At 42.7% G+C, this 21844-nt stretch overlaps 2 protein-coding genes across 7 annotated transcripts in view; one reads left to right on the forward strand and one right to left on the reverse strand.

Annotated features, from left to right (window-relative positions):
• Positions 1 to 11546, forward strand: part of LOC100708313 (cytohesin-3) — a 30810-nt gene extending 19264 nt beyond the window's left edge. For all 3 annotated transcript variants that reach the window (XM_019362769.2, XM_005448136.4, XM_025909553.1), the window contains 8 exons: positions 1057 to 1137; positions 1234 to 1346; positions 2593 to 2741; positions 2873 to 2984; positions 6265 to 6341; positions 8046 to 8117; positions 8259 to 8413; positions 10197 to 11546. In XM_019362769.2, the coding sequence (XP_019218314.1) occupies positions 1057 to 1137; positions 1234 to 1346; positions 2593 to 2741; positions 2873 to 2984; positions 6265 to 6341; positions 8046 to 8117; positions 8259 to 8413; positions 10197 to 10269 (832 nt within the window). In that variant the 3' untranslated portion in view covers positions 10270 to 11546. The remainder of the gene's footprint in view (positions 1 to 1056; positions 1138 to 1233; positions 1347 to 2592; positions 2742 to 2872; positions 2985 to 6264; positions 6342 to 8045; positions 8118 to 8258; positions 8414 to 10196) is intronic.
• A 299-nt stretch (positions 11547 to 11845) lies between these two features.
• On the reverse strand, positions 11846 to 21805 carry usp42 (ubiquitin specific peptidase 42). 4 transcript variants are annotated; one of them, XM_005448141.4, is made up of 18 exons: positions 21273 to 21805; positions 19841 to 20090; positions 19047 to 19253; positions 18834 to 18944; positions 18506 to 18605; positions 17520 to 17587; positions 17350 to 17420; positions 17179 to 17261; positions 16982 to 17093; positions 16726 to 16866; positions 16402 to 16502; positions 16049 to 16214; positions 15261 to 15950; positions 15085 to 15164; positions 13833 to 14918; positions 13294 to 13601; positions 13150 to 13203; positions 11846 to 13064 (listed from the first exon to the last, which is right to left on the reverse strand). In XM_005448141.4, exons 2-17 carry the CDS (start codon positions 20079 to 20081, stop codon positions 13154 to 13156), a joined length of 3615 nt encoding a protein of 1204 aa, XP_005448198.1. In that variant the 5' UTR covers positions 20082 to 20090; positions 21273 to 21805; the 3' UTR covers positions 11846 to 13064; positions 13150 to 13153. The 4 variants fall into 4 exon arrangements, with proteins under 4 accessions (XP_005448198.1, XP_005448194.1, XP_005448196.1 ...); XM_005448137.4 differs by having other exon boundaries at positions 13294 to 13667; XM_005448139.4 differs by lacking the exon at positions 21273 to 21805 and adding an exon at positions 21004 to 21232 and having other exon boundaries at positions 13294 to 13667.
• Positions 21806 to 21844: the final 39 nt, after the last annotated feature.

Below are 21844 nucleotides of genomic sequence, written 5' to 3' on the forward strand. Positions count from 1 at the left end.
GGGGGACTCTGAAGACTCCTTCTATTACTAACAGGCTTTATTCATGGAGGATCATCAAAGAGGCCATCTACCCACTGGAAATCACACTAAGCACAGGATGGGGGTTTGCACTCAGTAATTATCACTAATTAAGCTTATGCAAGGACCAGGAACCTATGATTACATGCTGAGCAGAGGGGAAGAGGAAGAGAAGGAAAATAGAGACGGAGATGGTGGAAAAGGAAAACAACAAGGAGAAGAATTAGTAGTCTTATTATTATCACACACTGAGGCACGAATAAATGTAACCTTGCATGTAACTCTCACGGGACAGGAGTCCATTTATTTGGCTGTAGATGACAGCCGAGCGTGCACTGTAATCACAAACTAGACCGAGAACTACAAATAAGCAAGAAAAAAAAAAAAGAAGTAATTCTGAGAGTAATTCAAAGAGTGTTTGTTGTAGGTTTCTTATAAGCCAGCACTTTCAACCCTTCTACAATTTCTTTCCACAAAAAACAAAAAGCTAAGTCTTTAAAATTCCTGGTTTGGTTTCTACAATATACACAATACAGAGACTACGCAGGGGTCAGGATCGTGGAGCCCGGCGTACAACAAATATGATCAGAGAAGCTGTGACCGCAGTCTGAGAGCAGCTGTCGACTTTTTCCTCTGAAAACCCTCCAATGGCCAAACAAAACTCTGACAAAGAGGAGCCTGTATGGGTTTGGTCCTTTTTAGCTGTTTTTCATCAGTCAAACGCACCGTTTACCCCTGTCCTCCCCTCTGCGGTGAAGAGAAACGCAGTATTGGCCAGCTGTTTCAATTGCTTCCAGACCCTCACAGCGTCTGATATGAGCTGGGGCACAAATATGAAGGGAATGCAACAAAAAAAAGGAGTTCAGATTATGAAACGCCTTCATGGATTAAATATGATTTCCCCAATCTGTCTAGGTTTACATAGTTTTCAGGGTTCTTATCGCCATTAAACGTTTTGTATTTTTAAAAGAAAATGATTAGCTGCTGAATGATAATGTAAACCTGACTTTTACCTTCTTTGTTCTTTGCTTTCTCCAGGGATGACTTCAACATCAAGGTGCTTCAGGCTTTTGTGGAGCTGCACGAATTTGCAGACCTAAACCTCGTCCAAGCGCTACGGTCAGGGGAGCGATTAACTCAAATATCGAGCAGGAGGGGGGATAATAATTTCAACAGTTAACTGCATTGTGCGAACCCTACGCCTCTTTATTGCAGGCAGTTCCTGTGGAGTTTCCGCCTGCCCGGCGAGGCGCAGAAGATCGACCGTATGATGGAGGCCTTTGCTTCGCGGTACTGCCAGTGCAACCCTGGAGTTTTCCAGTCGACAGGTCAGATGCACAACATGCTGCTGTGGTGTAAACCAGTGATTCCCATGCAGATGACCTTTAGTCCTCCCCATGTATTCAAGACTTTTCAAATCAAATCTTTCAGATTAATAATCTGTTCTTTTGGCATCATTTTTTTTTACCCCAGCGGTAAATGTAAGGAAAATGTGAAATCCAACACACAGAAATCATCTAATCTAATGTGCCTGCAGATATACTGACTGAGTGATGGCCTGTTTTTATTAATGCATTTCAACCATTAAGCCATAAGAGTTGCTGTAACTAAAGCTCAACAAGGATTAACCAGATTAAAGCAAGTTACATTGGAGCTTATGAGTAAACAACCAATGCATTATTCAGGGAGGCTCAACCTGTCTTGAGTGATACATAGTGTTGTGGTAAACAAAGCCAGCAGCTACATCTGTCAATAAATAATTTAAAAGGTTTCACAGGAACCTTTTGTGTGCTATACCATGGCAGGTGTATGTGGTCCCATTTTAGCATTTGAGCCAATCCAAATGCTGAAATGTAAAAGTGCTTGGTGATTAAGCTTCATGCTTAAAAGCCTCTTTTTTGATACATGGAGTTTTTGTATCATTTACATACTGGACATTCCTGTGGTACACGTTTCCCCAGCTTGTAACAGAGTCTGATGATAGGCAGGTGGGCATTTTTATTATGTGTGTGTATGTGAGAGTCGGGATGCGTGCGGGTGCACCGGCTCCCGTTCATTGCCGTAAACTGCATATCGAGACTGTGAAAAACACAACACGACCTCAGATTTTTAAAAATTCCCACGAGCAAGCGAAACCTGGCTTTCTTCCAGCTCGACAACATGGCATTCGCCTCGCTTCAGCACCTTTTTCCCTGTGGTGCGTTTGGTACAGAGGTCCTCATTTGCAAAGTAGCAGGCAGACAATAGACGGCGCGGGACAGCCAGAGCCAAAGTGTGTCAGTGAGAGGAGACAGACAGACGGGAATGAATGATTCATTTACAGGCAGCCACTGGCCCGTGTGAGTCTGCGAGACTGTAAATGCTTCGTTCCTCTGCAGACGCACATGCGCCTCTCTCCCTCTTGTGCGCACACTTTTTAATAAATTGTAATATTATTTTTTATGTAACCAAAATTGATTAAAATCATCAACAGTGATAATTGTATATTAACAGCAGGGATAAATGTGCTCACTGTGGCTGGACATGGGCTTTTTCTAATCCATCGCATCTCCCCTTTCCATTTCTCTATCTCAGACACCTGCTATGTGCTGTCGTTCGCCATCATCATGCTGAACACCAGCCTGCATAACCCTAACGTCAGAGACAAGCCCCCCGTGGAGCGCTTTATCTCCATGAACAGGGGGATCAATGAAGGGGGAGATCTGCCAGAGGAGCTTCTCAGGGTGAGGATTTGTCTCTACCAAGTGTGTGGTGCGATGATTTAAGTGTGCGATTGCCCCGCTGCACGCACTCCATACGAATGAGACATTTAATTTACTAGCTTCCCCTGAACCATCACTCTCTCTCTATGCAGAATCTTTACGACAGCATCAAAAACGAGCCCTTCAAAATCCCAGAGGACGACGGGAACGATCTGACGCACACCTTCTTCAACCCCGACAGGGAAGGCTGGCTCTTAAAGCTCGGTATGTGCATTCAGAGGTGCAAAATTAACCTTCACCGTGGTGGTTCATGTTGGTCAGCGGAGCTTCAGCGTCACTATGATGAGCCGTTCTTTTCTTTTGTGCTGGTGAACTGTGGTTGTTTATAAAGGGCTTTTAGAAGGCCATATTTTCATTGGGCAACAGTAGCTAAAAGAATCTGCTCGTGTTACCTCACTTTAGCAAAATTAAACATAAAGTCGCTGATTGCAACTGTAAGTTGTATTTTTGTTAACATAAATTTGTGACATAGTGAGGTGCCACAAAAAACTACAAAAATGGTGCCTATGACCAACAAACTGTATATGGGATGGTTTCCTGCATAACCACTTGTATTTTGGGGTAAATTAATTATTCATTTATTTATTGCTTTTGCTAGTAGTTCAGTCTGTGCTGTTAACTCACTACTTAACATTTGCCTGTTACCGCTGTCGCATGTGAGCATGCAAGAAAAAATGTTAAGCACCTAGATTAGACTGACTCGATTAAATATTTCACAAGATTCACTCCAGAATAATTAAAACCTTGGAGAAGCAAAGTAATAGCAAATGTAGAGGGCTGGGGTTGATCTTGCTGAAGGTGGAAGCATGGCTGAGAGGATCGATGAGAGGTGGGTAGGCAAGGAGTCGAGAGTCGAGCGGGGAGAGCTGCTGTGGCTGATGGTGCGAGACAGATTTGCGGGCAGCATGAGCATGAGCCTCAAACACAGGGGAGACTTGGTTGTCAGGCAAGTGAGACCACAAGGAAACAAAGAACTAGGCAAAACTAAGTCGGCCTTGGCAAAAGGTTTCAAAGGAAATTTGTGGTGCACCTGCAGCATGTCTGTTTTTGTCTTTATCCATCAGCTTGTGACCTCTCCTCTTTGTTTTGTCTACTATTCTCTTCTCCTTTTATAGTAATCTCTGCATTTTCTCTCTTCATCTTCCTGCCATGGTGTTTTTTATCCCTCTTTTTTTTCCTCCCATGTTTTGGTTTCTCCCTCCCTCTCTCTGACCTCTGTTTCACTCTTCGTTCTGCTATTCCATTTTGCTCTGTGTTGGCTGCCCCCTCTTTAAATCTCTGTATTAGGAGGAAGGTAATGCTTTGTCTTCATTCCTCTTCTCAATTCATCACAGAGCACCCTCGTTCTGACACTGGCTCCCATTATCTCCTTAGCACAACAGGCCCTTGAACGTGCTAACCTGCTCATTTAATTGTGTTGTTGTATCATAGCTGTAAATGGGAAAATAAGTGTGTAAGCAATGTGACGTGATCGAAGTTAAGTCAGAGGTCAATGATCTGGCTCATTCTGCGTGGGGATTGGCTGTATTATTCCTCTTGTGGCTACTAAGAAGGGAAACAGCTAAGCTCGTGCATACGAGAGCTCTAATTTTACTCAATTTTTCTAAAATTTCTTGCCTTTTTCCATATCAAAAAAAGCTGTATAAGCTGGCTCAATATCAGCTGTAGCATTAGCTTTAAAACCTGCACACAACCGTGAGAATCCTTTCTGCAACTTCACTGAGAGGAAGCATAAAATTATATAACAGCCGTGAAAATATCAGCAAGTCACCCAAAAGGTTAGGCCAAATTACTCGTCAATAGAACGTCAATTCTTTGTAGATGCCAGGAATCATCGTGATTCATCCCAATTAGCTGAACGGGTCATCTCATGCTCTCTACCACTACCCTGCACGTCACACATCTCCTGCTCCTCCTGCCAGAACACGCAGTCGTGCTTTGGTGAATGTGGCTGCTTGTGTCTGCACTGTGGGAATGCATACCTACGGTTGCGTGGCTGGTCATGCAGCGAAACATCAGAGAGCCTTTCCCTTTCTTCTTTGTCCTTCATTTGTTCCTGCCCTGCAGGCTTTATTACCTCCCACTCATTCAGGGATTTCTCTGTCCTCTAGCAAATGAGCTGCACTCACTAGACTGTTTTAAATCTTTTGAATTCTTACAGAAGTATATTGGACTCTAATCACAGCTACATCGACCTCAAATGTTTAAGGAGTTTTAAGGAGCAATGAAGCTCGTTAAAACTCTTGATTTCTGTTGTGCTGGTAGTCCCAGGCACAAATAAGGTGAATTAAACAGGGAGGTGTAAATTTAACGGATTGACTTGCCTGAGGGCAGCACAGAGGGTGGTGGTTAGAACTGTTACCTCACAGCTAGAAGGTCCTGGCCATCTGGCCGAGGCCTTTCTGTGTGGAGTTTGCACGTTCTCCCTGTGTGTGTGTGGGTACTCAGACTTCCACCCACAGTCCAAAGACATGCAGTCAGTGGGGTTAGGTTAATACTAAATTTCCCATAGTTGTCAATGTGTGCAAACAGTTGTCTGTCTCTCTGTGTTAGCTCTGTGACAGGCTGGCGATCTGTCCATGTTGTACCTGCCTCTTGCCCCAGCTGGGATTGGCTCCAGCCCATCCATTCATCCACCAAATTCTTATAGTTTAATCATGGCAACATTACAATTTTTCATAAAAACTACATTTATTTGAACTTTCTGTAAACAAAAAAACTGGTAAGTGTACATGTGGTTCCCTGGACTGCAGCAGAGTAAAACTTCTATTTCGTTAACTAGTCCAATAAATCATACTGGGTGTCAGGATGGTAATCTGGGTTACATAAGCATTACGTTATTGATTACATCAGTGACAGCTGCTTTGTGCACTTTTCATCCAGTCAGCAAACAAGTTATTATGAAGATTATATGTTGACATCAGTCCCATTAAGTTTTTTTTTTTTTATTACATAGATAAATTGTTTATCATGTTGTTGATGGGGTAATTACCAGGAAATCCAATAATCCCAGTAATCCATTTTTTATTCGATGACAGAGCTAGATGGACAGATTGAGGGGAATTCCTTATATTATGCATTAATGCATTAAAATGTTTCCAAGACTGTCACTGCAACAATCACAGGCCATCATTTATTTTTTTCTTTTGCTTTCTATTTAAAAAGTGTCAGGCTTTTCTCACTTTTCTCAAATCAGGTCAGGGCACTGCTTCTCTTAGCTGCCGCATGTATGTGGTTTGTATGTGTCTGCGATTCCTCCTGGAGGACAAACACCTTCGTTCCCCTCCAGACCATTGCCCTTGCAGGCATCGGTTTCGAGGGATTGGGGGATAAGGGTCTGATTCGGTCTTATGATGCTGGGAAATGTTGATTAGAACCAGATGTGGAACGTGGAACAAAGGTCCCCTGCAGGTTAGCTTCCACATACACAAACAGATTCACCTCTTCAGTTTACCCTCATACGCTGTTTGTTTCTCCCTCGCAGGCGGCCGAGTGAAGACGTGGAAGAGGAGGTGGTTTATTCTGACCGACAACTGCCTCTACTACTTTGAATACACAACGGTAAGTAGGCAATTTGGTGTGTGCACGTGTGTGTGTGTGTCAGGACAGAATTTGACCATTTCATGGTGCACAATGGTGAAGGTGTGCTTTGCCAATTCTTAAAACTTAAAAAACCTCTAGTGACCGTGAAAACGTATGCACAAGTGGCAAATTCAGCAATTTATATGTAAAAACGATGTATGTTCGACCTCAATCACACAGTTTCTATATTTAAATCCACAGAAAATGAAACAGTACTTTTTATTTAAAATATTATAATTAGTCATCATGTAGCTGTTACGAGCCTTGGTACCTTAGGTAGTTTATCGGTTAAGTTTAATCAATATTAAACCAGTTGTCCAGGGGGAGTTTGGGAACAAACATACAGACATACATATAATCAATCATCATGATGCTGGTGGTAAAATAATCTATGCTAAGCTAATCAGCTAATTCCACTGCAGTCATGACTTGGTTTTCAATATCGGTGGCCAACTCTCAGCAGGAATGCGAGTAAATATAATCTCCAAAATGTCAGACTGTTTCTTTAAGAATGCATCTGTAATAAATTTTCACATTATTTTAAAATATTTAACCCAGCACTGTTTAGTACAGTTTTGTGAATAGATATAGTAGAGACGGATTAAACAAAGGGGGCATCAGATTACTCTGTCTCACACACACACACACACACACACACACACACACACACGCGCACACATATTGGCACTGGTTTGTGCCTTCCAGCTTTGCTGTTTAACAGATGCAGCCCCCTTGACCTAAATGAACCTCACTCCAGCAATTAACATGAGACATCATAGGAAACATCTGCAAAGTCTGCAACACACATCTGGCCCTGCTAAGCTATAAGCCAAGTGTCTCCCTCAAGCCCACGACCATGAATCCCTCAGCACATACAAACACCTTCTGTGGTGGGGGGCATACGCAGAGCCAGCTGTGAGCAGCTCTCCCAGGGCATTTCCTCCCCCCACACTTTGCCACCTCATTAGAAGGAAGATGACAAGCAGGACATGGGGCTGTTCCTCAAGAGCTCTCCCAACACACACACACACATCTCACATCTGGCCCCGCAGACACAATGGGGGGGATGGAGAGAGTCGGGTTGCATCTCCTTTGGGTGACCAGGATGAATAAAAACCTTCAATGTGCTTTAATCAAACCTTGATTTTTACTTAGATGCATTCAGACTCAACATAAAGGTAAAAATGGCACCTAAATAGCAAATGTGTTGCATCAAAAACTGCTCTGGGAAAAATTTTTGTGAAACACATATTTTTGATGTCTTGTTATTTGAAACTGCCTTTAGTAAAACTCCACGCTAGAAAACAAAAAGTACTAAATGTCTTCAATATTACCAGTGATGATAAAAAAATTACATTTTTACAAATTCTTGTTTTTTTTTTAATGAATCGTATTCTGTTCCACCAACAACAAGTTAGTTTCTGTCCAGACTATTTTTTTAAAATTGGAGGCTACATCCATCTTTTATATACAGTCTGTGACTAGGTCATGGCAGCCATGCTAGCTGCTACAGCATAAGGCTAAAGGTGTCACAGGTGATGTGACAATGATCCAGGCGGATCTTTTGTCACTGTGACTTCATTTGCACATAGATATGATTATTGTCTTCATTTTATGTGGTGATAAAATGATTTGCATGCAAATGAATAAGTGATACTGAGGACTGTTTTTCTGTCTCTTCAGGATAAAGAGCCTCGTGGGATCATACCTCTGGAAAACCTTAGTATCAGAGAAGTGGATGAGCCGAGAAAACCTGTAAGAAACACCTCCTGTCCCTGCGAATAAATCCTCCTCTCATTTAAATTTAAATACCTTTGCACTGCCAAAAAAACAAAACACAATGTGTTCTCGGATTCTTTCATCATGTAAATCAACAGTTTCACGATTTTTCTTTAGAACTGCTTTGAGCTCTACAACCCCAACCATAAAGGTCAGGTAATCAAGGCCTGCAAAACGGAGGCGGATGGACGCGTCGTCGAGGGAAACCACGTAGTGTACAGGATATCTGCCCCCACCCCGGAGGAGAAAGAAGAGTGGATCAAATCCATCAAGTAAGAGACGCCGCGTTAGTGTGGATCCATTTACACTGAGAGGGCACTTAGCCAACGCCTGCCTGCTCCCATGTGGGACTTTCTCATGTCTGACCTTGACTGTGAGAAGCCCACACACACACACACACACACACGCACACATACACGGAGCTGCGAGCTTAATCATAACTATGCTTGAGGCTTGAGTACACACACACACATGCAGGCTGGTGACTAACTGTGACTCATTTTCTCACACTTCCATGCAGATAACACTCGGAGGTGATGTCTGCTCTGCTGGATAAGCACACTTCCCTTTGATTAGCGCGCAACAAGCAAAGGGGGGGGAAACACACACACACCTGCTCAGACACTGTGCACTGCTGTACACCTAAAAACATAATGACAGCTTTAACGCGTTCCCATCCAAACGCTTCCTTGTTAACCAGAGAGAGGAGTGGAGGTGCTGCTGCAAATTGGACCCACTGGGTAACCTTCGAGCTTGCTGGTTATGATCGGCTCTGCTTCAGTGTGATCAATATCAGGCGAAAAATCGTATTGCTGAATCTTCCCCGTGCCCTGATGACATTTAAAAACCCTTGGTGTGGAGAGATGTTTAATGAAAGTGGGGAAGGTTTAAGGGTGAGTTACTGGAATCTTATTTTGGTGAGCGTGGCCTGGGGTACGGTTAAAGAGACTGAAAACTGCTAATTTTCTTGGTTTGGAAAATTTCACATCAGTGCGGGGGGGACTGCTGGCTTGTCGTGGCTGCACATCATGAAGTCTCCTCCTGTCACTTTGGCAGTGGAATGATTACACATTAGACTCAGCGGGGCAGAGCTGTGCTGCCGCAACCACACTCCGGGGCGGCAGACTGTCCTGTGGTCAGCAGATTTCACACAAGCACGCGACTACACACACACACACAGACACACACACGCTGTCCGGCCTGATTCAACCTGCAAGGCTGGAAACTGCCGTTGTAGAAACTGTTCTGCACTTGCACACACAGCATGTCAGCCGTCATGTCGGTGGGAAAGCGGCTAATTACTCAGCGTTATTCCCATCAGGAATCTGTGACTCCGCTATAGAAGACCAAGTTAAATACGCCGTGGTTGACGAGCAGCTGCGTTAATGAAAAACTCGAAGAAGTTGTAATTTTTACAATTTTATGGCAGCTCCGTATCACATGTGCGAGGTGAAAGACGCTCATTGTGACAAACCCACACATGATTCCCACTTAACCCACAGTTCCTCTTTGCTTCGTGAAGTGTTGGAGCTTTTTTTAGCTCGTGTTGACTTTACAGCCCGCAGCTTATTTTGGTTCAGTCTCTCACCTTCACAGCACAGCAGTGCTTAATGCACGCAAAGTTAGCAACTACCCCACTAAGATATTGGACAAGAAAAAATGCACATCAACTTATAAGCTCATGAGTTTGCAGCATGTCTGCATCTTGTTTGCTCCATCCAAAAATTCTGTTACTGAATATGACTTCCACTGAACTAAGACGCACAATTATCAGTCGCATAGATTTCTAGCTCAGCGAGTGGCATATGTGTGTGAAGAACAGCATTTTGGTGCTGATGAACTTGTAGATGGTTGATTTATTTCAACTATACAGACAAAACAGGATGGATAGGATAGAGATATCCAGTTCAGGGTGACAGGAGGGGCTGTAGCCTCCTGGCAGGGTACATCCCGGAAAAACCATCAGCCTGTCGCAGGGCTGACACAGAAGCAGTTTTGCTGATATTAAAAATAAGTGTTGTCGTTGTTAAATCTGTTCCTTCCTGTCCTCCACAGAGCAAGCATCAGCAGGGATCCTTTCTACGACATGCTGGCCACCAGGAAGAGGAGGATAGCCAACAAGAAATGATGATGACTCACCCTCAGTTACGTCAAGTGTCAGCAGCATTTCTGTCATCAGAGGAATCCTTGTGTGTATGTGTCTGTGTTTAAGAGTCTCAAAGGCGTCCTATTCATACGTTCTCAGTCAGCCCTGCGGGACATGCAGTAAAACATATGGGACTAACGTGGATCATCCCTACTTCTGTACTTCTGCCTGAAGATTTGTCTGCACCTCAGTTCTTGGCTGTTGGGAATTGAAGATTTCAGTCTGCTACAAGCAAAAAAAATATATAATAAAAAAAGAAGGGAAATTCTCACCACACTAGACGACAATGGAGAACAGCATGAGGACTTCATGTAATTGGAGATAGCCATAGCTGTAATCATTGGTCTTTTTCATCATGCCCTAATGTGAGACTACCCCCTGCTGGACACACAAGGTGCTGCAACACATTGGGAGGATTCGAAAGCTGAATATTCAGCTCCCAGCCACTCAGACCAACTTGTCTGGTCTCAGCGTTTTATTACCTTCACCTCCTTCGACAACTGCCAACAATATTTTGTAGATAATTCGCAACTACAGAAAGCCTCAAGCTCATCAGTCAGCTGGTCTGATTGATGTAGCCTTTAAGTGACTGTACCTGTATATGCAAACATACTCAACATTGGCTCGTACACTTCCATTTACGATATTTCCTTTTTAAAGGCAAACCAAGTCGAGTGTAACGAAGCCTGCCAGCAGTAACGTATCATATTAACTCACATAGTGAAGATCCACCTCTGCGATCGTTTCTTTTGTATTTATTTTCTCATGTTTTCACAAAAAAGGCAGCCCTCCCCCCGACTCACATTATGCATGTATAGTATATAATTTACATACTGTTTTGTTTTTTCTGTATTGTGTTCACGTAGTGTGGAAATCATAATGGCTGTAGCCTTTACCCGTTCATTTTTTTTCTTTTTTAGTTTGACAGCTAACAAGTTTACAATAGTGGAAGAGGGTCATTGTGCAGCTTCCCTCACACTGTTATTACTGAGGTTCAGATAGTACATGTTATATGAAAGAGCATTAGGACAGAAACCCTTTCAAAATAAGATACTGGAATTTGCTGGAATACGTGTGAATGCTCCAACTGGAATCTTGAGGACCGTTTTCCCCAGACAGATCAAACCACCCCACAAAGCCAAAACTTTCCTCACGGGTGCAGCTTTCAGCTCTAAGCACGGTTTGGCATTTGTGCGGGAAAACGGCTCTCGAATACTTTGATGTACACTCTGAATAAAAAATACATGCTGATAAGAAAACAGCTTTTTGCGTGCATGTGAATTCAGCGAGCAGTGCTCGACTCACCAAACTTACCAGGTCTTTGGTTATTTCAAACATGGATACAGTGCTGTGAGTAAATTAGGAGTGAGCTGAGCCCAAACAGCTAGAAAAGTGTTTGTATGTAACAAAAACCTGAATACATAGGAGTGTCGTTAGTGGATCTACATTATAATTTAACCGTAGTGGAAGGTTTGTTCAACAAGTGTCTCATACAGTCTATTCTATATCATACAAAAGCACACAGGGGCTTTAAAAAGAAAAATCCCTGCAACTCATCTCAATCAGCATTTTTTTCCATTCATTTCAATGCAGCTTGTAAACAAAGTCCAAGACCAAGAACAAATTACAATTTCTGACATTAACAAATGTATTTTAAGGCGTTTACCTTATACAATGTATAAATTCGTACATGCTAAACTTAAAGGTATAACAGCAGTTTTTCTTCCAACTTTTGTCTAGAGTTGAAAAACAACCCAAAGCAAAGCATAGTCACTGAATTTTTGTCCAGAGAATATGCTCAAAATTAGTTCTAAAAACACAAAACAGAAATCTGAGAATCCTGATACAGGATTTGGTTGTTTTTTACATATAAAAGTAACTGATATTACAGTTCAAAATTAAATTCACAGTATTTTTTTTGACGCTAGACGACAAACCGTATCTTTAAAAAAGAAAAGGAAAAAAAAGTGGTCCACCACCATGACAGCAATAGTGTGGTGCTTCTTTTAGTTTGAATGTTTTAAAAAGAAAAAGGGAGAGGCATGATAATAATTTCAAAAGAAAAAACAAAACCCTCTGCATCTGGTGAAGAAAGTTAAAATTACAGAGTGAATCTTAGGCTTCACAAATGGGAACGAAGATGCAAATGAAAGCTGGGAAATGTTCTCAAGTCTGTCCAGGGTTAACATGGAGGTATCAGTCAGCGAAGCTCTGTTCCCACCACCCCACCCCACCCTCCCTCCTCTTGCACAAATAACTCCATTAGTTTCATGGCTCCCAGTGGGATCAAAGAAAGAAATAAAGTAAAACATTTCAGCTGTGTAGATATGGTGACATCTTAAACTTCCGATGCCTTTCAGTCCTCTCGGGCATCACGTCATTCCCTTTTTGTTTCGTTCCTCTTCGAAGCAGGTGGATATCTGTGATTGATGTTAACAAGTTTTTGTTTTTTTCAAGTCCTGAGTTCCACTGAGCAGCAGTTGAGATGTTTAAGCTCCAGGCTTTGTGTTCATACAAGTATATATTAATATTCTTCATCATAAATGTTCAACAGGTGAGTTTCGTTTTAACCGTTAGCTAGGAGAAATTGCGGCAAATAAAATCAACCCCATTTTTTAAAAAAAAAAAGAGAAAAAAAAGAAAAAAGGGGGGGGAATAGTTTAACTTTTAAAACACTTTACTTGTGGTAAAAATACAATATTATTCCTAATGAAGAAGCACCACGTCAAAAATGTTGATGTCATTCCTCTGCTGTTGTTAAAATTCGGTTGATGGATCTGAAATGAGAAAGAAGAGGTCTTAGTGAAGACAGAGTATTAGTAGCTACATCAACGCTGACCATTTAAAAAGACATCCACTCACAGAGTCAGTGTTTCAGGTCACTGGAAAATCCACTGCCGCTGATTTGGCTGTAACCTACAAAACAGGGTTGATGTTTTAAAATGGACTCGCTCGTCAGCACAATTTAATTCAGCATTCCTGTGATTTTGGTGAATAAATGAATACCTGGTTGTCCATTGAGATGGCCGTAACTTGAACCGTTTGCCGGTCTGGTGTGATTGGAAGGGAGTAGATGGCCACCGCTGCCGTCAGCGTAGTCTATGCAGCGACGTTTTTCCGGTGGAAAGCCATTGTCATGTTTCAAGTCTCTGTCAGAGTGGTGTCGCTTGCGGCTCTCCCTTTCCTCACTGCTTCTGTTTCTGTGGCTCCGAGCTGCGTCTGGGCTGTCCCGTTCAGCATCGCTGTCCCGATGTCTCCTCTTTTTCTTTTTCTTCCTCATTTCCGCAGCTTTGTCTGAATCTCCATCAGAACTTCTACGGGATGATAGAGAACCAATGCCATTGTTTAAAAAAAACGAGATCTCAAGCTTTACGGCCAGCCTAAGACAGAAAAAATGACCCATTATCAAAGATGAAAATTATTCAGTTTTTAAGAGAATAATAATACTGATAGTGAGCTTTAACCCTCTATTATTTCAACAAAAAAACAAAAAACATTTCCTTCAGTTTTCATTAAAGAATCAAGAGAAACATGGCAATACTCACCCACTCTCACGGTGTCTGTCTTTATCCTTTGATTTCTTCTTTTTCTTACTCTTTTTGTGTTTTTTAGTGTGGCGGGCCTCAGAGCTGTCATCCCTGTCTTTGCTGAGACGATCAGTCCTCTTGCGATTTTGATCCTCTTTGTCTGGAGAGGAAAGCCGAGCCCGTGGCGGGGAGCCCTTGAACTTGTTTGTTTCTGGTGCTGTAGAAGGTGAGAAATTTCCTTCCTTTGAGGAGTAATAGTCCCTCTCTTTGCCATTACTCTTATCCTTCATTGCCCAGGAGTCTCTACTATCCTGCAGCCACCTCCGACTGCCACGAGACTCCTCTCGGTGGGAGTAACCATATCCCCTTCGCTCATGGTCAGTGTCCTCTCTCGACCGGTAGCGATAGTAGTGGTAATGGTTAGAGCACCTGTCACGATCACGCTCCCGAGGGTGCTGGAAGGTTCGCTCCCGGTGACGCTCGGCCTCCCATTCCCTGTAGTAACGTCCAGAAGGGGGGAAACGATCCCTGTACTGGCGGTGGTGACCGTCTTTGTAGTCCCGTCTGTACCGGTGACGATCGCCGTCGCTTTCTCGTTCGTGACTCCTATCCCTGTAGTGTCTTTCTCTATCTCTGCCAGAGTTAGAATACAGTCTTTCCCTGTCTCGGGAAGATAGTCTTTCATTGCCACTAGAACTAGGCTTGGACTGATACTGCTCCTTAGTATCCTTATGTCCTTCAGTCCCTGTTGTTGCACATTTAGCTTGTGGTAGATCCTTGGCTTCATCCTTGCTTACGCTAACTTTCTGTGGAGCTGCAGAAGCCCCACTGGCGCTTTGAGAGCAGCCCAGCTGAGGGGGTAAGGCTGCAGGGTTGCCATCTTGCCCAGAAGAAGAAAGAGCGGAAGCAGATTCTTTAGCTGCAACAGAAGGGGCATTTGTAGCAGTAGCTGAGGGTGGAGCACTAGCGGCGGAGGATTCTGTACAGTGAGGCAGGGGTTCAGATGGAGTTTTAGCCCTTGTATCAGGAGTGGAGAAATCCTGGCTTTCATTAGCAGCAGGATGAATGCTCTGAGAAGAACTGGCCTGGGATGAGGCATCTTTGCTGGAAAAATAAACAAAATACAGAAGAAATATGAGCAATGCTTTATGTCACACTGGTAGAGAGGAAAGTCTGCACCGTTTTAAGATCAATCCTATAACTTAAAGTTTTAACTGCATAAAATGGACAGCAGAGCAAGAAGTGTTTTTTGGTTCAGTGTTAGGCTTACTTTGGTTGGCTATGGTCACTGCCTATTCCATTAGCAACAGGAGCCGCAGACGTCAAACTGCCATGATTACTGCCAGAGACCTGATGTGCCCAAAATAAGAATAAAAGAATTATTAATAATATGTCCCTTTAAAAAAACAAACAGACAAGCATTATAAAAATAAAGACAAGAGTTACCTTGTCAGGGCCGCTGTGTCCATTCACTTTGTGATGACCATTGTGGTGTCCATTTTGACTGGATTTGAAGACTCCATAAGTTTGTCCATTTAATCCATTGCCGTTATGGTGCACTCCTGACTCCCCATTGGTGGTTTTGGGAGAATTGTCAAAGACATTTCCTGTGTCTTTATTTTCATTAGGATGAGACTTGGATGAACTGCCGTTATCCAGAGTGCCACAGTTCTCTTGGTCTGATTCCTCTGAAGACTCTTGGCTGTACGGCACCAGGAAGGACGCCCCGTTTCCTACAGGGTTGTGATCCCCATTACTGAAAGGCATGCCGCTGACTTGGTTTAGTGGACGCGGAATAAAACGAACGTCTGGTTGGACGTCTGAGGTAGACTGTGAGGAGGACAAAGAGCTGGAGGAGGAGGAGGAGGAGCTGCTGGCGGAGGATGGCTGGCAGTAAGAGGAGGAAGAAGCAGATGGGCGGTTCGGTTTGCTTAGCCCAATTGAAAATGAAAGCTTCTGTCGTTTGTCGCTGTCTGGAATCATTGTGGGCCGGCTGACTGAGTGGGAGATGGAAGAAGAGGACGCAGAAGAAGCTAGTCCATGGTTTGGTTTCCCCACCCCACTGCCGCTGGTGCTGGGCTTGGAGCTTGTGGGATAGTCCCTCAGAGATCCATTCCCATTAACATGAAGAGAACTCTGAAGAAACAAGAAGTCACAACAACAGGTGTTTAGAAGAGAAACACTGGGTTTAACAAAAACAACAACATTATCAGTGCCCTCAGGTGAGGAAGTACCTTGTTCATGTGTGGTGGCAGCTGGGGACCTATGAAGCCAACACTGTTGTGATGGACGGTGGTGTTGGTGCGTGGGATCACCACCGGCCGGGGAGATGACTGACCAGATATGCCAGCGTTATGGTTCAAGTGACTGTAGTCCCCACTTTTTTTCACATCTGTGGACCTAATGACATGAAAAAAAAAAAGAATATTAACAATGAGGAAGCATCGACATTATAACATTAGGTTATAATAATACATTTTCTACAACAAAAGTGGGAATAAACATGTCTACATTATTAAATAACGATGGGAAAACTTCTACTGAAGGAATAAGCCTACAATTTTTAAAAATACCGATGTTTACTCACTTGATGTAGAAGAGGACATAGGCCTGCTGGTTGAGGACGGTCCTAATGTCACTGACTGACACAGACGAGTCATTCATCTGATACCACTGCCCATTGCTGGCCTGCGAGACAGAATGAGAGAGATGTGACACAGCAGATTCAGTTTCTGAATTGGATTTGAGCTAAAAAGAAGAAGAATATGTTTATATAGAGGTTTTTTTTTAAATGCATACAAAGTATTTTTCTCTTTGCATTCAGTTTTATGCTGAAATGTGTTGTTTATGGTGTGTGTTTGTTTGTACTAAGCAACAGCAGCATTCAAATAGATTCGGGCACAGCCAGTACCTTAATATAGCAGAAGTAGTGTCCAGCATGACAACTGAATCCAGAGTGAACCAGCACAGCATACAGCCCATAGAGCTGGGGCTCCCCTTGGGACTGAGACATGAAGGGCCGCAGATCCAGATGCTCTAAATACTTCACATCCTGATGACCACCAAACAAAAAATTTCAAACATTACATGCTAATATCCTGTTTATAATAAAACAAAGCATCTGTCATGTATCTTTATGACTTAAGCAGACACTATTGACCATTTACCTTTGTGATTTTCCCTCCACTGAAGTTTGCAAAGCGTTTGAGTGAGAGGGTGAGCACATTGGCGCTGCGATGGATTGTGAATCGTTTTGAGGCCGTTACCATTTTTTTGCACCTGAAGGAAACAAACATTCAGCTTTTTGGCAAAATTCACACCTAAACATTAAAACTCATCATGGTTTGGCATCTCTTTGACTTACTTGGTGCATTTGTAAGCATTTTCGCCATCCAGCTGTTCTGGTTTGACAAACTGCTCCAGAGCTTTGGAGACATTTGGAGCAGTCTATATGAAGAGAGAGAGAGAAAAACCTGACACTCCGTAATGCAGAGAATACATAGTAGCAGCGTCACTTTGAATGTTGTCCAATTACCTTAATTTCCAGAGTGATATCCAGAAAAGGGTCAAATGTATCCGAGACAGCTTTGCAGTTTAAACATTTAACTGAAACAGAAATCAGCGCTATGAGTATCACACAAGCTGTAAGACATAAAAAGACAGATAAAAGAAAAATAAATCAAACCTTAAAAAACAGTGACTTACCTCTGGATCTTAGGTACCCGCCAAACACTTGATGGATGAAAGAGGTTGCCTGCGTTTGCCTGTCCAATCTAAAATAAAAAGATAAAGCCTAAAAATTAACAAATAAGGGCAGTGCAACAATTAACTGAATGACCTTTTAATTTTTAGCATTTTGGAACCAGAAGATCACTTTATAGTATTCAAGTAGTAGAAATGAGAATAGGAGGAATTGGAGCATGATTAATAACTTAAGAGTCCATCTGTTGCTACACAGGAAGAATTGATTTGATGAGAATTGACACTTAAAAAAAATAAATGAATTAATAAATTACTTTTTAGGAGTCTAACGAGTTACATGTGCACATAGACTTTGAAGCTCTACAGTAACACATAGAAAAACCTAGATTTTCTGAATTTTGCTGCTACAGTAATAGCACTAATGCCATTAGGGTGAATAAAAGATGACCTGGGAGGGTTGAGTGCGCCTGCTCACACCGCTTACCCTGTTGCCTCAGTGTCTACTATAGATTTCTTCTAAGTCTGGCAGCTCTCCCCCATAATCCCAGACACCTGTTTTACTACACGTTTAAGCTGCTTCTGATCTTTTCAAGCCCTGTTACCACAACAAGCTAGCACACCCAGTGTAAGAATACTTTCTGTGTTGGAGCAGTCAAGTTCATTAAGGAACTTGACATAATACCTCATTGTGGCTTGCCTAGTATGTAAACTGAGGTGTCAGTCAGGCAAGAGACTGAGGAATCTGCATTTCTGAAAAATACTCTCAGCAACTGAAGCATTAATAATTAAAAGGATCTAGTATAAACTGCACTTCCTGAAAAACAGGATAAAGGATTTGTTTCACATTCTCCTATTGTCACGGTGTTACCTCTATGTAGCCAATTATGGATCTTACTACATAATAAAGTGCAAACACTGTCAAGCCCAAGTAAAGATGTTTGTGTGTGTTCAATTTGTTTATAATGCATGCAATGCAAAATGACACTCACTTGGTTCCAGGCAAGCAGGACTTTTGCATAGCATCCACTGTGTACCGCAGGAATTCATGAGCATCTTCCTGGCTTCCATAGCGGAAGTGCTTTGCAATCCCTGTGTGAGGGGAACGAGGAAAAACAGAACCAAAAAACAAAGCAGGAGGTGAATTGTTGTAAAGGATACCACAGTTAAATGTTTACATTTTAAAAACAGAATTCAAAATCCCTCCAGATTATTTCCCTCCAAAATAAGAAAAAGGTAAATAGTCACACAGCGCCTCCTATCATTAAAATATAGGTAAACACTTTGCACAGAGCACAGCATCAACAGTCATCCACTTACTCTTAAGCTCATTGAGTACACCAATGGGCTTAATGACATTCCCAGAGTTGGCAAAAACCTGAATGACGTGGTTTTGCATGGTGCACATCATACAGAACCCTGGCTCATGACCTGTAGCAGAGACACAGACAAAATACTGAGTGAGTAAGGTGTGATACAATGTGAGAATCAGCGCAGGACTGCATAACACCACCCTTGGTGAAATAAACTTACATGTTTTGGAGTGCTCCCGCGTCAGCATGTAGTTTGCTAAAGGAGGGGTGTAGGTGAGACACTGCAGGGCTGAGTTGAGGAAGCAGGTGTTCCCCATGTTCTGGAGGCCTGCACCAATGCGGTGAACCTGGGCCCACTTTAGGCTGAGCCGATCTGGTGAGAACAGCACCTTCTGGGGCAAGTCAATTCCATCGCCACTGCACATCACTGGACACACAGAGCCACAATTATTACTAAAAATATGTTTCAATACATTTTTAAAGGACATAATATAATGCTACCTTTCTTATACAACCACACACTGGCACATGGCAAAGTCATGTCAGGGCATTACAGTAATAGCTACAACTATTAACAGTTATATAATGTGATTCTGGCCACTGTGAACAACTCCAAAACAGGCTCAGGAAGAAAGACAGGACAGTTTGCCTTCTCCTTTGTTTCTGCTAAACAAGTTGGGCTGCCGGTCTTTATATAAAAACAGCAATTGCATCACGAGCTGAAGTGACTGATCATGCAAAGCTGGCTGCATTACATAACTGGATGAATGAACGGAGAAGGGAAGCAGCAACACAACACCCACAAAAGCAGTTGTCACACTTGTGTGAAAGCAGAAGCAAAAAGATTAGCTTTATGTTACTAAAACCAATTCTGACAAATATGGGTAAATAATGGATAAGAAGTGTGGTTCCACATTTGCTAAAACAGGTTGGAAAACTATTCTGTCTATCAATAAACATCTTCAAACAACTTTAAAAAGACATTTTGAAAAAAAAGCCAGGCCTTGCTCTGACCTTGTTCCTTGGGCCGGTCCACAGAGGAGGGTGTACTGTTGTACACAGCAGCTCCAGGAGTGGGGGCCAGGCAGCCTACTGGAGCCTTGAGCCTTGGAGAGTCACTGGGTACAGTGGGGCCCACTGCCCAGCTGCTGGAACAACTGCCGTCCATCCCCACGTCTCTACTGGTGAAGGAGGATCGGTTACATCCGGCTGACTCGTGGTCAGACTTTTCTGAAGATCTGTCAACTATGGTCATTGTTCATAGCTGCATTAGGGACAGAGACACATACACATAAGTTTATGAACTGAAAACAAAACAAAACAAAACCCAAAGTGATTGCTGGGTTTGAATTTTCTCATTGTTATTTTGGAAAAGGGAAAGTGAAAGAAAACTTGAATACTACATCAATCCTACACTGGTTAGGTAGCATTACAGTGAGTTTGGAAAACAACTAAATACAGAAGCCACATTAACAGATTATAGCTTATAATATAATAACGATATATTAAACACTTACCATCGCCTACACAAGTATCAGAAATTGTGTTAGATTGGATGATTTGTTTATATTCAAACACAGACTAGCATAAGTGAGGGCCAAATATTTGTTTTTCACCCTTTGCTTTTATTTGAACGCATCTTGTCAGATTCCCTTTAAATAACAAACACCGGAGACAAGGGTAACTTTTGACATCTAATTTAACCCTGTCCAACTAACAAACTTAAAATATCGACAAAAATTAGCATTTAGAAAACTCAAGAGGGGAAATGCCAGATAACCCACTCGACCGAGGAAATTTCCTAGTCGGAAGCACGTTTACGACAGAAGCAGCTGTTCCCTCCCACCTGCTTTACAGAGTGGCTCACACTGGCTAAATGACGGCTGCTAGGCCTTTAACACGCAGCGTCGCTAAACCTCAAGAAAACACACATAAAACCCTGATCATGTCAGACGGAGAGCAAGTCGAAAGCTAACCAGTCTTGTCGAATTCCGAGATGAAATGGCGCTCACTTAGAGAAGATGCAAAAAACATAGAAACGCCGAACGCAACGTAGCTACCGAACTGTGCTAGCATTTCGTGTGGCGGCGCTAGTAGCTAGCTAGCTTGCCTACTTGCTAGTTAGCACAGGACTACGGACGCTGGCTGACATGGCGCAGAGAAGTGTAGTTACGGACCAGCAGGCTGACGAGTAGTTTCCTGGCTGTGCGGTGACATTTATTTTATTTAAAAATGTGTGTGGCCTGGGCAACGGGGCGTCTAGCTAGAGGAGAAAGGAGGGGCTCGACGCCGGCGCTTGTGTATGATCACTGCGCTGCTCTCTCCGACACGACATAGAGAACCGGTGTAAGATTACTACAACAAATCTCAGCGGCTCACGCCTACCAAAATATTACGGACGCACAGTTAAAGTGGCACTTGATCGTAAAGGCAATACAACACTCACCTGTAACCTGTTATGATCGCGTTAGTAGCGGTTGTAAATCCATTCCTTATTTCTAGCGGGTGTCCGGCGGTGAACAATGACGTAGCTAATTGCCCCACGGGTACATCCGGGTACCTGGGATGAAACGAGGCCTCTGATAGGTTCCTAAAATCGTCAAATGTTCCTAGTGAATATCCGGCGCATGTACATACCTCTAACCTTTGTGTACATGGTGTACCACCCCACAGTATGAGCTCTATAGCTATATTGTGATGGTGGAAGTAGTCCAGATTTAATTATTTTACTAAAACAAAACAAAAACTATGTAAGAATGCTATTTTCCCGATATTATTGGGTGCTTCCAGCATTTTAACGATTGAAAGCTATTGAAACATAACAGAGCGCACCCCCTGTATCACATTTTAAACAAATCTCAAACACATATTCAGGAAATATAGCAACCCCTCATCATGTAAGTACAATAAGTGCCTATGTTTTCAGAAAAAAGAAAGAATGACAGGACTTATTGTGTCAAACAGTAACAACTGCACCGTGAACTCTCAGGATAAAATATTGTGCTGCTCAGTTCTGCT

Source organism: Oreochromis niloticus, linkage group LG8 (assembly GCF_001858045.2).
Source record: "Oreochromis niloticus isolate F11D_XX linkage group LG8, O_niloticus_UMD_NMBU, whole genome shotgun sequence".
Taxonomy (NCBI): domain Eukaryota; kingdom Metazoa; phylum Chordata; class Actinopteri; order Cichliformes; family Cichlidae; genus Oreochromis; species Oreochromis niloticus.